General features: G+C 41.3%; 1 protein-coding gene across 1 annotated transcript; it reads left to right on the forward strand.

Annotated features, from left to right (window-relative positions):
• Positions 1–1,207: 1,207 nt before the first annotated feature.
• FGF19 (fibroblast growth factor 19) lies at positions 1,208–14,532 on the forward strand. The gene is made up of 3 exons (XM_069226472.1): positions 1,208–1,526; positions 4,859–4,962; positions 11,753–14,532. The coding sequence occupies exons 1-3, from the start codon at positions 1,289–1,291 to the stop codon at positions 12,053–12,055; spliced, it is 645 nt and encodes a 214-aa protein (XP_069082573.1). The 5' UTR covers positions 1,208–1,288; the 3' UTR covers positions 12,056–14,532.
• The last annotated feature ends 669 nt before the right edge of the window (positions 14,533–15,201 follow it).

Genomic DNA, 15,201 nt, shown 5'->3' on the forward strand with positions numbered 1-15,201 from the left:
TAAGCTCACACTTATTGTGATGCAGAGGAGAGAAGTCTGATAGGTCTTTGAAGTCCTCCAATCTCCACCTGTAAAGTTCACACTGGTTGTGCTGCAGAGAAGATGAGAGTACTAGTGCTTTCAGCTCCTCCAATCCACGCTTGTAAAGTTCACACTGATTGTACTGCGGAGGAGAAAAGAGTGCTAGTGCTTTGAACTCCTTCAATTTGCACATGTAAAGCTCACACTGATTGTGCTGTAAAGTTCACTCTGATTGTGATGCAGAGGAGAGAAGTGTGCTAGTGATTTGAACTCCTCCAATCTACACCTGTAAAGTTGACACTGATTGCGATGCAGAGGAGAGTAGTTTGCTAGTGCTTTGAACTCCTCCAATCTGCACCTGTAAAGCTCACACTGATTGTGCTCTAAAGTTCACGCTGATTGTGATGCCAAGGGGAGTAGTTTGCTAGTGCTTAGAACTCCTCCAATCTACACCTGTAAAGTTGACACTGATTGTGATGCAGAGGAGAGTAGTTTGCTAGTGCTTCGAACTCCTCCACTCTGCACCTGTAAAGCCCACGCTGATTGTGCTGTAAAGTTCACACTGATTGTGATGCAGAGGAGAGTAGTTTGCTGGTGCTTTGAGCTCTTCCAATCTGCACCTGTAAAGCCCACACTGATTGTGATGCAGAGGAGAGTAGTTTGCTAGTGCTTTGAATTGCTCCAATCTGCACCTGTAAAGTTCACACTGATTGTGCTGCAGAGGAGATGATAGTCCTAGTGCTTTCAGCTCCTCCAAATCACGTTTGTAAAGTTCACACTGATTTTGATGCCAGTGAGAGGAGATTGCTAATGCTTTGAACTCCTTAAAATGTACATTTCCCCACTTACAAAAAAACCCAGAAAATGTATCTTTTTCCACGTCATACAGATGAACTGTGGCCTCTGACCAATGTATCGACTATTTGAAGTAAAAAAAAAAAAAAGCCTGTCAGGAGAAGAACAAACACGTGCCTCGTACTGTTTTTGAGTTGAGAAATGCTGCATGCGAGCGATGTCTCCCTGGGTGATGTAACGGTGATTACAATCCCGCTGGGTTGGTTGCTCCTGAGGTAAGAAGTGTACAGAGCAGCCGGAATCAGCCTTATCAATGCTGCTGATAAGAGACCTATAAAAGCCCGGTGGGGACCGGCTTCTATTTACTACAGCCCTCGAGCTCAGACGGCTTATCCTCGCTTTCCACAGCAGACTTCTGAGAGAGTGCGTGCCTGTCAGAAAGGCAGCCTGACTACCACAGCGCCCCGGGAAGATGTGTTGGAGGCGACTGCTCGAGCGCAGCTCATCCCTGGCCCTGGCACAGCTCTGGCTGGTACTTCTGGCCCAGGCCCTGCCTCTCTTCGACGCCGGGCCGCACGTGAGCTATGAGTGGGACGAGACCATCCGGTTGCGCCACCTGCACACGTCCAGGAGGCACGGGCAGAACAGCTACTTCCTGCGCATCAGTGACGAAGGGGAAGTGGAGAGGGCCAGGAGCCGCAGCTCTCACAGTAAGTGGGCGGGGCCCAAGGATAGTGGGGGACTAGATCCACTTTATCAACACTTTGGGTAGGCGATATTTGTGGCTAGGTGGGCTGATTTTAGGTTAAAATGTCGGGATACTGGTGTTACCAAATTTTATGCAAATTAAACGTGCTTTGGTACCTATCATGAACCAGGTCATCCTTGTAAAAGGAATGAATGGGTGATGGGCTGAGATGATTATAGCAAAAAATGAGGGAAGAATTCAAGGGGCTGATTTAAGAGCCCCTAGCGCCTCCTTACGTCACATTAGCGTCATTTTTTTTACACTAATGTCACCCAAGGCCAAAATCGCAGCGCCAAATTTACAAAGTGCGCAATGCATGAATTGCACCACTTTGTAACCCTGGTGGTATATTATGCCTGTGCCAGGCATAATGTATGCAAGGGGGTGTTCCCTCATTAGAGGGGGGGGGCAAAAAAATGGCACAAAGAAATCTAAAAGATTTATTTGCGTCATTTTTTTAGGCACTTTTAACACCTGCTCAGCGCAGACGTTAAAAGGAGGCACACCATTGTTTTTAATGGGCCTCAATGGGCTTTGCAGAATTAGAGTCTAAATGTTAGAAGCTAATCCGGCAAAGCTTCGAACTAGCGTAAAAAAATTTCCCGCTAGTTCCCTTAACTACCGCCATGCTGCGCTCTATCTTAGATACGCCGCACACATGATGGCATTAGGTGGGTGCTAAGGGGCGCCAAAATAGTGGCGGTGCACTAGGTGCAACGCCACTTTTCTTAAATTAGGGCCTAAAATGGGCGCCAATATACTGGATCTCTGATAATGCGGTAGCAGTACCCCAAGACATTGCTGATGATCTTAACTAAGAAACATATTTATAGATCCATTTGAATAAGTCTCATAGAGGCTGAGGAATAATACAAAGAAATGTATTGATATTTTTATAAAAGCGAGGGAAAAAACATATGCCAACAATTGTTTTGCCAAAATTAAATAATTAAGTTGCTTCTTCAGAGCTAGCATGATTGTAAAAATCTGCACAATTGAAAGTTACTAAACCCTCTTTCAAAAACCATAAAATTATAGCAAGTCAGACAAGAAAAGGAAAAGCGCCTTGAGACCCGCACGGGTGAGTAGCGCGCTTTATAAATGTTAATGATTTGATTTTGATTTTAAAAGGGGAAAAGGAACCAAAGAAAAATCATAAATAATAATTCAGATTCTACCAATTTTTTGACATATAAGGATAACCCAGTGCTAATTTTATAGATAATAGTCATATTCTGATGTTACTCCCTGACCACTTCTAAAATTTAAAACGGTAATAAACTGCAACAAAACCTGAAAACAGACAAACTTCTAGAATATCACACCTACAAAATCAAAAGGATCCCTTTCCCTTTTCTCTTTTCCTTTTTTTTGCGAGATATAACTTTATTTTTTAATGTGGGATTGGTAACTTTCAGTTGTAGCACTTTCTTATAATCGTTCTTGCACTGATGAAGTAAATTTATGTATTTAATTGTTGCATAGCATCTGTTGGCGTGTGGTTGCTCCTTTCCTTTATAAAAATATCAACACTTATCAATAAATATCTTACAATTTTCCTTCAACCTCATTGCAATTATTTTAAATGCATCTCTAAATATGAATGTGATTATATTTATTAAAGGGGCTAGGGTGGGCCTAATAAGTATCACTTTCATACAGATGTGTGCTCAAATTCGCAATGAACCCATCATTATACACTATGGGCCAGATGTAGGAAGCACTTTGCGAGTCGCAAACGGCAAAATTTGCCGTTTGCGACTCGCAAATGCGTGTTTCCTATGCAGAAATGCATTTTGCGAGTCGTTACCGACTCGCAAAATGCATTTCCGAATCGCAAATAGGAAGGGGTGTTCCCTTCCTATTTGCGATTCGCAATGGTATGCAATTCCATTTGTGACCGCTTATGCGGTCGCAAATGGAGTCGCAGTTACCATCCACTTGAAGTGGATGGTAACCCATTCGCAAACGGGAAGGGGTCCCCATGGGACCCCTTCCCCTTTGTGAATGGACCCCAAAATATTTTTTCAGGGCAGGGAGTGGTCCAAGGGACCACTCCCTGCCCTGAAAAAACCGAAACAAAAGGTTTCGGATTTTTTGAAATGCAGCTCGTTTTCCCTTAGGGAAAACGGGCTACATTACAAAAAAAAAAAAACTGCTTTATTGAAAAGCAGGTCGCTAACATGGAGGCCTGCTGACTACAGCAGGCCTCCATGTTAGCGAGTGCCTATACTCGCTATGGGGCCGCAATTTGCGACCCACCTCATTAATATTAATGAGGTGGGTCATTGCGACCCCATAGCGAGTTGCAGTCGGTGTCTGAGACACCGTACTGCATAGCAATTTGCGAGTTGCAAATTGCGAGTCGGAAGGACTCGCAATTTGCAACTCGCAAATTGCCACCTACCTACATCTGGCCCTTCACTCCTTGGAAAATATGTATGTATATTGCACAGAAACAGCTTGAACTTGCAGGACAGAAGTAAAAAAAAAACATTTTGGCATGGACAGGGCTCAATGTATTGGTGCCTAACTCATATTAAACTTGTTGACTAGTAAAAGGGTACACTACAGCACTGCTAGAGGGGATGCTCAGAAGAAGGGTCCTTGGTTCACATACTAAGGGGATGTAGCAATTATAAGACTTCTGGGATGATCAAGTTTCATGTTTCAAGTCAAACTACCCAGGGATCCTGAAGTGATACTGCTGGGTGCCCCATATACTGGATGGAGATCTCTCAAGATGTTGAGGGGTAAGCAAGTAGTGATGTCCCTGGCAGCGGCACAATTGATGATTCTGTCACTGGGGGTGGCTAAAGGTGGGGGAGGGAGAGTGAAAAATTTGCAACTGGGCATGACTGTATTTACTTAATATGGAAACTGCTAGCTATAGGGAAAAGCACCCTTACCATAGAAACTGGAGAAAGTGCATGCAGCACATTTTGGAGTCTATTCCTGAGGTACTAGGCTAATGAATTCTGAGAATTCCTAAAGTGTTACACCTAAAGTAGGCTAACTTATCACCCATGTAATAGGCCTTGTTGTGCAAGAATCATTCAGAAGAATTAAAGACTAACCCTCCTGGAGACAACTTGAGCAGACCTATTTGGGGGGAGGGCTAGAGGTGAGGAAGGGCCTTCTGTTTATGGAGATTGTTAGACCATGACTCTGTTTCTGTAGTTTGCTCCTCACCAACAGTCAGATGCAGGCAATTGTATGTGTAAGCTGCAATATAAAACCAAATAAAGATTGTTACATCTATTTTGTGCTAAGACGTGCCTGATTTTTTTGCAGCTTTGCTAGAAATCAAAGCAGTGGCCGCAAACTCTGTTGTTCTGAAGAGTTACCACAACTCCCGGTACCTCTGCATGGACAGTGATGGGAAGCTTCGGGGGCAGGTGAGTTGCATTTCTCAGACTTCAACGCACTGCTGTATCTGTTGGGTTTAAGAGTTTATTAGAAGGAATAAGCCATGTTTCAGATAGGTAGCAAGCAACTGATTTTAATGGAAAAAAGCATGTGGGGCCAAATATCCGGACCTAATTATCCCGAAACAAAATATTGTGAAGGTAAATGCATTTAGGTGATAACAGATTTAGCGGCATATTCAAGAAAAGTGGTGCTGCACACAGTGCAGCGCCACTTTTCTTGCGCCCTCTAGCGCCCCCTAATGCCACCATGTGTACACCGTATGTAAAATATGGTGCACCATGGCAGTAGTTAGGGTACTAACGTCAGAATTTTTGACGCTAGTCCGACGCTTTGCAGGATTAGCATACAAAAATTCTGACGCTAATCCCGCAAAGCACCCAGAGGCTCACTGTAACCAATGGAAGCCTCCGATTAACGCCTGCTCTGAGCAGGCGTTAAAAGTGCCGAAAGAAATGGCGCAAGGAAATCTCTTAGATTTCCTTGTGCAATTTTTTTGCCCCCCTTCTAATGGGGGATCGCCCCTTTTGCATACATTATGCCTGGCACAGGCATAATGTAGTGCAAAGGGTTACAAAGTGGTTCTATGCATGCACTGCTCCACTTTGTAAATAAGGTGCCGCGTTTTTGGCCTTCTAACGGCACATTAGCGTAAAAACTGATACTAATGTGGAGTTCAAATAGCGCTAGCGGCTCTTAAATATGCCCCTTACGGTTCTAGCTCCACATCTACGTACCCTGAACATTATATATATATATATATATATATATATATATATATATATATTTGCCAAAAAAAAAAAAAAAAAAAAAAATGAAAAATAGCACGCTCAGGATTTAGGTAAAGTGAAAGCCGTATTTAATCAAAAGCACAACGCGTTTCGGCTGGCACTGCAGCCTTGGCGTGCTATTTTTCATTTTTTTTTTTTTTTTTTGGGCAAATTCATAATTACCGGCTTGCTCGTAGCCACATGAGTTCATTTCGAGCGTTTGGAGTTTCGTCTATATATATATATATATATAATTAATGGACATATATGTGAAGTATAGTAAACCGATATTTATCTGCGTATCTGTAACTTGATGAAATTTATGTTCTTGGAATGTAGGCCTCGATATTGTGGCCCCACAATATTTTTCCACTGGTATTCTGGTGGCTCAACTTAGGTACACTTTTATTTTGACAGAGGGTGGCAACATTGTTGAGTTGGGCTGCTTACTTTTAATGAGACGAGGGGAAATTTTAATAAGGAAAATGCGACTGCAGGAAATAATATGTATGGTTAGATTCTACCTCAAACCATAGTAACTACAATTGCTAGGGAACTCTAAGACATATTAATTGGGAAAGACAATGGTAGTGACCTTGCTACGAGTGAAAATCTGGAAACTAAACACATTTCTAATATTTTCCAATGAATGAATGGTTATCAATGAATGTCCCTTCAGGACATAAAAGTGAGCAAACATGTAGGCGTCTATTTTAAAATAGAGTGGTTTCCAAACTGAAAGAAAAAATAGCAGATCAATGTTTTTTTTTTTCAATTTCAGAATTTGAGGTTAACTATGGTAAATTTCATAATATGTTTTGGAAAAACATCAAATTTGAAATCAAAATCAGCCTTGCTGCTGGGCTCTTTGGCACCATAAATGCCCAATTTCATGTAGCGAAATGACTGAATGGTCATATCACGGTGGCTGCTGGGGCAGGTTTTATTCACATTCAGTGGCATAGCAAACGTGCCACGGGCCTTAATGTAAGCAAAGAAAATAGGCTTGCTTTCCCCTAGCATGGGTACCAAATGACAGACATAATAGGTGCAGTGGGCCCCTCACACCTCTGGGCATCGGTGACACTGCACCTGCTTCACCAGTGATGGCTGTGGCCCTGACTCTCCTGCTACTGCTGAGATAACTTCTAACATGTAGTTATCCTTGCAGCTGAAAAGTGTCAGGGAGTGTGGCCTGTATAAGCAGGTTTTGGTAGGATGGGTTATTTGGGGTGGGAACTCTGCACACCAACAACAAACCAGTGTTTCTGGCAGGTAAACACTTATTGCAGAGCGGCACTTGCTGTGGGGATTTCCTTTAACCGACTAAAGCTTTTCATAAAAGAAACCAGAGAGGGGCATATTCAAAGCCCCAGCCCCCTGTTTTACTTAAGTGGGGGGATTAAGGTTGCCCCTGATGTGAGGAGCTCCTTTTAACTTGCTCATGGCATGTGACACGGGCACTTTAAAAAAGACACGGCGAGCTGGACCTGTTGTTATCCAGAGGTGGAGTTTCCTGGGCAGGTTTTCCTTTTATCATCAAAGGCCCTCGCTAGACATAATCAGCATTTCGCCTGCACTAACCCGGAGTTCATTCACCTCCCGTGGCTGAGCCAAAAATAACACCGCAGCTGGAAGGGCGATTAAACAGCAGGTAAGGGGGTGTCACAAAGCAATTATGCGGCAGTCACAGTTCACTGCCTTGCACAGAGGACCGAAGAGGTGTGTGGTTATTTCTTTTTCTGATGGATGACTGCCTCGTGTTAGCGGTGCTGGGGAGACGGGTGAAAAGCAGGACAGACACTCATTCTCGGTCACATCCTAGCTCAGCCGCACACTGCACATGTGATTCTGGGCACCTGCTTCTGCTGACCCGTCCTTTAGACCTTCTATTTCTGTTCATATCTTATTTTTATAAGGGGACACGTTGGGGGAGGTTGCATGGACCTTTGGACTTTGACAGTGAGAAAGGGTATGTTCTCAGAAAAACTAATCAATAAACATTTCAATCAATAATATCACAAATTTTGATAGGAAGTCAGTAACTTGTCAGTAACCACACTAGTTTAATAAAGTTTAAACATTTAGGCTCTACTTTTTTAGCGCCGCATTTGCATCATTTTTTGACGCAAAAGTGGTGCCAACTTACAAAATATAATGTATTTTTTTACGCAAAGCAGTGCAAAATTACAAAATACATTATATTTTGCAAGTTTGCACCGCTTTTGCATCAAAAAATGACACAAAGGCAGCGCTAAAAAAGTATAAATATGGGCCTTATTTCTCTAGATTAACAATGCTAAAATCACGTAAATCCAGTGCACAACAATATGATAAAGATACCCAAATAACACTGGCTGTCCAAATCTCCTACAGAAATTCTGCTTCAGCAAAACATGTATTGTTAAACACCCAAGAATAATCCTACAGAATAGCAACAATATCAAATGCATAATTGAAACAGAATACATTGAGTTATGGCAGATGAATCAATAACAATCAGTTTCAAACAACAGTCAAATTTGGGAATGTTTGGCACCCTAATCTATTAATCTAATCAGACTGTGCACGTTTGGGCTTCATGCAAAAAGAAAAATCAGGCCAAAATATAATTTGGAAAACATCTACATATGGTGCTAACAAAAATCAGCAGTTTGCTTCTAGATGTGAAAACATAAAAACCTGCAAGAAAAACAGATACACAATTTTATACCTGTCCTTAATTGGGTTGAGCAGGAGGCAAGTATTTTCCTCAGCAGACCATCTTCAGCAGACCATCTTCACGGTCAGCTTCAGATGGGCAGTGACATAAGGGAAATGGTTCAGTAAAAGTGGGCTTAAAGTACCTGAAGCATCAATGGCAGTAAGCTAAAGAATAAACATCAGGTAAAGTAGGGAGAAAAAGATTTAAACACAGTCAAGGAAAGAAAAGCCACTGAACATCAGAAAGGCTGAAAAACAGCAGTAAGTAACTGCAGGGTTTTAAAAGATAGAAAGACAACTGGAACAACTGAAAAGCAATTGAACAGGAAGCTGAGCAGGAGCTAGAGAGACTGAGGCTGCGAGGGACTGAGAGTGGGGGAGACTGACCTGTCTCCTCATCACTCGAGGTTTATTATTAAAGTCTTAGAAAATATCTAAATTGTCTGCCATTGGACAATTACTAAGGTGACTAGGAAAGAACCAATAAAATCAAATAAGTTTCATAATGTAACAGATTTCTTCAGTGGCATCTTCTAAGGCTCTTGTTCTCAAGCAGAGGTTTTCACCAACTGCTTCTCACAGTGTTCACAGTGTGCTGACTGTATGCCACTGTGCTAACTGTACACCAATGTTCTCTACCAGCACACTATCAGCTAAGAAAGTTACAAATATGTTGCAGCTAAGGAACATTTCTCATGTGCTGTGTGATGCTCTGGGAACAAACGAGATATCATCTTCCCTTCACATCATAAATTCTAAACCTTTTCTACGTGTTGAGTTAAAGGTGGGTTTCAGCTGAAAGAAAACATGCATTTAAAATGAGCAACATAAACATTTCATAAACGCTAAAACATTTTGATTTCATAAATCATTAGTTATGATTATCATTGTGCAGAGTTAGTAAAAAATGAAATACATTTCATAGTGTGTTTGTTTCAGTAATACCGTCATGTAACAGTGCATTCATGAATAAAGTGTAGGTCACATTTAAACATGTGCTCATGTTATTTAATTTGTGCACCGTTTAAACATATGCAAACTATATAATTAGTCACACAAGTGGCTAACACTAAATTACGCTCTCTCACTTCCATTCATCTCCCGGAATTAAGACAATCACAAAGTAACCCAAAACCTATGGTGTAGTGTAGCTCATTTCATTGATCCAAGTGCCTCTAGGTGCTGGAAACAGGAACCAGTGTGCAGAGAGCTAGATAGGTGAAGGTGTTTTTAAAAGTATTCAGTACAGGTGCTGACCATCCTTTCCAAGGGTGAAATCTACACCAAAGTGATGCACCACAGCGCAGCACCAAAGTTACTGCTCTGGGTTGCATCAAAACTAGAGAGGAGAAGAGTGTCATATCTACTAAGATATAGCATTGTTTCTGTCTCCCCTGCACTGGTGCACTTTGGTCTGTCTTGAGCCACACATGCGTGCACCACAGTGCAAGCGTGTGCGGGTGAGGTCTAGCATATGTTTTGTACCCTTCCAGTACAGAAAGCTGTTATCAACCACAGAAAAGTACTTCTCTCTTAGGTAGTATGCGTGCTGTAGAATACAGCACACATGCAAATTTGGAAACGACTGGAGAAAAGAAAAATGTTGCCCAATGTTGCGCGCACCTCAATGTCGTATTTGTTTATTTTTATGCAAATCCCTGCCTACCAATATTAGTAGGTAGGCATTTGCATCAAGGTGAATGGTTTGTTCCACGGGAAAGCCCGTGATTCACCCATGATATACCCCCTTGAAGCAAAGTAAAGTCTAGTGCTACTTTTTGTTACTTTAGGGCTACTTTCGAGTGCTAAATAAGTTTTGTGCAGGAAAGTAAATCCCAATATAATACATTGCGCCTTTTGTTATGTAAACCTAGCACAAAGTGTTAGTAAACCTGGGCCAAAGTGTTTTAGAAAGGCACTTCAAAGACCCTTTATGCACCAACAACCATTTCCAGGGCCCATGGTATTTCTCATGAGCCCATCAGCACCACCGTGAATGTTGGTGGTCTCTACTACAGAAGTTTTCTTGTCTAGATTCCATCTCATATTACGTTTTCCACCACCATTCACTCACTGAACCGTTATCTCACCCTTGCATGTTCTTTCCCATCCTGGCCTTCTACTTATGCCATTGTTTTCTGTCTTCTTTTTCCCTCTTTCTGCCTTTCCCTCTCTAGTTCTGGGTCTAAGTCTGATGATGAAAAATAAGGCCCAGTCCTAAAAAAGAGTGCCAGTGGGCCCTGCCTGCAACCATCAGCTCAATTTAGGTACTGTCAACAACTTTATTTGGTTGAATCAATGTAGGCAACTACTGAACCTTAAATCGGGGTGAAAAAATAAAGTGAAGGATGAAATATTACAGAGTACAGTAAGTTTTGATATTCTCTCATCTGTATTACAGTTTCACAAAGGTTAAATGTTATATCTACTACTGATTGCATTTTGTAATGCCTGGTAGAATAATGGTAGGAAAGTAGGATATAATCAATAGTCAGTATTGGATGTCCTCCCGGTGCAAAGAAGGGTGAATACAGTTCAGGACTTTAGGTTGATAAACAATGACATTTACCTGATGTTCAAAGAAGAGAGTATAATCAAATCAACTGAACTCTAGAATTTTTACCTCCGTCCTTTTTAGGGCAGTTACTCATACTTGGGGTTCAGAATGTAGCATCCGATGCTCAACACCAGCCTCCACAACCACCATCTCAGTCTTCTCATAGTCAAGCTTAAATTAGTTCTGTCCCATCCTGTTCCACATGGCTGACATGCATTTTTTTGGGAAAACAATTCCATAGCCCCCAGGTCACTTCAAGGAGTCAGATGAATCTAGGTGGTACTAGGTGGCACCAGCAGACATGGTAAATTAGCAACCACTGCATATAATCAGATGGGCATAAAAGGCAAAGTGCCATTGAAGAGTCTGCTAAATTTGAAACATCCCTGGGTAATGCTGCATTCAATAGCTCAAAACCTGAAACAATACCAAAGAAAGAAGCCTTTCAACTTTAACCCGACAAATATCAACAGAACCTGCCCAAATAGTTACATTGCCGGAGGGTAGACGACTAAGATTTCAAGTTTGACATTGTTAAATGCTTTCCATTTGGACCAAGGTACTGAAATTGTAGCCCCGCAATGACTTAGTACTTTTATTTCACCCAGTATCTTAGGAATACACCTGAGTGATATACCAACTTTGCTCAAACTTAGAGATGAGTGTCTAAGTATACACCAGAGTGTTGAGGATGGTCTCATCTACAGTAACATTGTCTTCTTTTTTCAGGACAGCTACTCAGCAGATGACTGCTCCTTCGAAGAGAAGATACAGCCTGATGGATACAATGTCTACACGTCCAAAAAGCATGGCATGGCCGTGTCACTGGCCAAGGACAGAGAGAGGTGGTTCTGCGCAGGAAAGTGCTTCCTCCCACTGTCACACTTCCTACTTCTACCAAACAACGAGCCATTGGAAATGCTAGACTCCGTGGATGAAAAATACATTTCTCACATTTTTCCAGAAGAAAACCCCCTGAAAGATCTTCAAAGTATGGACATTGTGTTTGGATTTAGGCATCCCAGTTCCTGAAAGAAATACAAATTCTAACCTTTTACAGTTCAGTATCAACATTGAACAACAAAGGATTTACGTTCAGTTCTACTGAACACAGTGCTTTTTTTTTTTTTTTTTACCAAGAAAAGAAAACTTTGATTGATAGTCCATATTTGTGACTACTGCAGAAAACAAACACAATGTAGCAGATACTACTGCCAGAAAAAAAAATGTGTCGTAAAGAAGAATATGATCTTCCCACAGTGTTAACAAAAAACGCAAATGCTTAAAATTTAGGGAGCCTTTCAAAAAATGTCTTTGCTAGATTGAGACAATTCTTACTTTTGCTCAGAGAATTCAGTCCACCTGAGTTTTCATAGCATAAAACTTAATGAGGTCACCAGAAACGGGGCAGCTTTTATTTTTTCAGGATGACACCTGAATTTGTATTGCATATAGAAGGGTAGTGACTAAAGCGATATATAGATTCAAGTACACTCCAACGAAGATTGCGTCTTACTGCATCTTTATTAAGGCACATATTTGCAGATTTGTAAGGTCCTTTTAATTGATCCATTCAGAAATGTTAATTACACAGTTCTCTTGCTGGTTTACTTATCCTCTAGAAAGGTAGGTATGAAATCGAAGGGCCATCATTGTCAAAGCATCCCAAGATTTCCTTTTATCTTTGAAAATGTAAAAGGGGTATGGACAACTGACAAACTCATATCCCTTTGTCTCTTATTTGGAGTGATGTCAAGTGTTATGTCCCTACCGTCATCTTTCCTCCCAGAGTACTCAACACATCTCGGATGGGCTCATCTTATCTGTGGTATTCATAATCCTGAGGTATTCGGAAGTACTTGCATCTCTTTCCAAATACTTTGTTAGGCAAACTGTGCACCTTTGGGTAACACAGGCCTCTTTTCAAGTGTTTCTCATCTATCTGCATCCTTCTAGAGATGTGACCTACGAAACTGAACACAAGGCTCCGGGTGAGATGGCACTAGCACTGACTTGTTTCTTAATCCCATGGCCATTCTCACTGATTTTTTTGCAGTTTTTTGGAAACCTTGATCTAAAATAACTCAAGGTTCATCAGTGAGGAGCCCATTTATGAGAATCCATCCACCATAGGATGGCAACCTACATTTGGACAAGCATCTTGCAGAGACTCGTTTGCTTACGCAAGTAATTGAGCTGGAATCTCAACAAGACTTTAAAGAAATGAAACCATTAATGGTTCAAAAAATAGTCAATGTGTTGTTGGCACAAATCTGTGATGACACATGCCAGTCACTGCATTAACCTAAAGCGGTTTGGGGGACAACAAACAAACATACTACCTGTGAACTGCAATCAGAACAGTTGCTGTAAATGCCTTCCTTTGGGAGGCAACAAGTGATCTGCAATCCAATGGCTTCTTTTTCCCTCTTACAGCACTTTATGTGCAAAATCTTCCATCCCACACAGTGTGGCCGATCCTCACGTAAACAATGTGTTGATCCTTATTTGGTTAGGTCTAACCCTGAAAATGACATTGCCACGTACTCTGTGCAGACTCTGACCAAGAGAATCAATACTGTTATGAACTAGGTGATCTCTGACATGGAACACAGAGCGTTCACCCGAAGAAAGTGATCTTTCACCTACAAATCCTGTTGCTGAGCTCAAGCAGACTTACAGGAGTCAGCAACCTACTGCTTAACCGAGTGACTTATACAACCGTTGAGCACACAAAGAAGGAAAATAAAACACAACAGGTGTTATAACAGGAGCTACCATGGGCATTTAAATCACGCTGTTCATCAGCAAAGCTGACCCACGATCAGCAATGCAATCATAATAACCAAAATGAATCAATTTCAGATTACTTTCAATAGAGTTGAGAACTTTTTGTCTAGGTCTAACACTTGCTTGTGAATGCATTATATTTATGTTTAAATTATTGAATGTAAAATTTATTTTGATATGGTATTTATATGTGCATTTATATTTATATGTACTTGTATGAGTACTTGTTGCAAGGATTTATGGGAAAGACCTCCTGGCACAGGCCTCCTGACAAGCAAATACCGACTACGCACCGACATTAGATCAAATGCTCTCGTCGAAGAAGAGGGTCTCTTTGGTCAAAGTTTCACTGTGTAAAAGTGGAGGAAACTTATTTCTGTGCAAAGTAAAAGGACTTGGAGGAAACAAAGTCAATCTCATTTTTATCTGGAAAATGATTATGTTAAAATGAGACGACTGTTCAATCCTTATCTTGTGACGAAACAAATGCAATTTGCTTCATTTTTACTAAGTTCAGCGTTTTACAAAATATACCCTTTGAGAGGTTATATGAAAAATATCTGATTTAAGACAAGAACAGTAAAAGTTTTAACACATTTGTTTGTATGCTCTTTCTGGAGCAGATGAGGTGATGTTGGATGAGGTCCATTAAATGGGCCTTCTTGGGCCTCTAATTTGAGGTCAAAGGTAATGTAAGACTGAAAGACAATTTGTCAGTGGTATTATTTTGTGTGCAGTATTTTGATATAAGCATTTTGTACACAACTTTGTAAATAAACACTACAAAACAAAAAGCGCAGTGTAATCCACTTTTTGCCTGGTTAAGAAACCTATTTCAACATGGCCCTTGATTACAAGTAGGGCATTCATCAAGTCGGAAATGACTGATTCAATGAAGTCCAATATCTGCTCCATTGATGAAGAGTTTCAGTCCCAGGAAAGAGCAACAGACATGGATGTCACTTAGGGGTTGCCAGGGGTCACAGCTGCGACCCCTGGCTTGCCATTTGCGACCCCTGGCACTGCCTTTGTGACCGCTGACAGCAGTGGTAAATTCAGTGCCTGGAACACAGTTGCAGCTCGTCCTTATGGACGTCAGCTGAGATTCCACTCTTTGTTTTCTGTCAATTTTTTATTACACTAATAGCGAGTAGTAATACATTATACACTATTGGTGTAATAAAATGGAGTACAATTAGCTGGAGTATGCCTTTCCATGGCGGCAGATGTAAGTAAAAAATGGTTTAAAATGTATGGCGTGCTTGTGGGTGAGTGTTTATGTGAGAGTGAGTGCGTGTAAGTGTGAATATGTGTAAATATGTGTGTGTGAGGGAAGGTGGAGGTCAAAGGGATGTAATGTAACTTCCGCAACCCCTGGCATTTCGGTG

The sequence above is a fragment of the Pleurodeles waltl genome, chromosome 3_1 (genome assembly GCF_031143425.1).
Source record: "Pleurodeles waltl isolate 20211129_DDA chromosome 3_1, aPleWal1.hap1.20221129, whole genome shotgun sequence".
NCBI lineage: Eukaryota > Metazoa > Chordata > Amphibia > Caudata > Salamandridae > Pleurodeles > Pleurodeles waltl.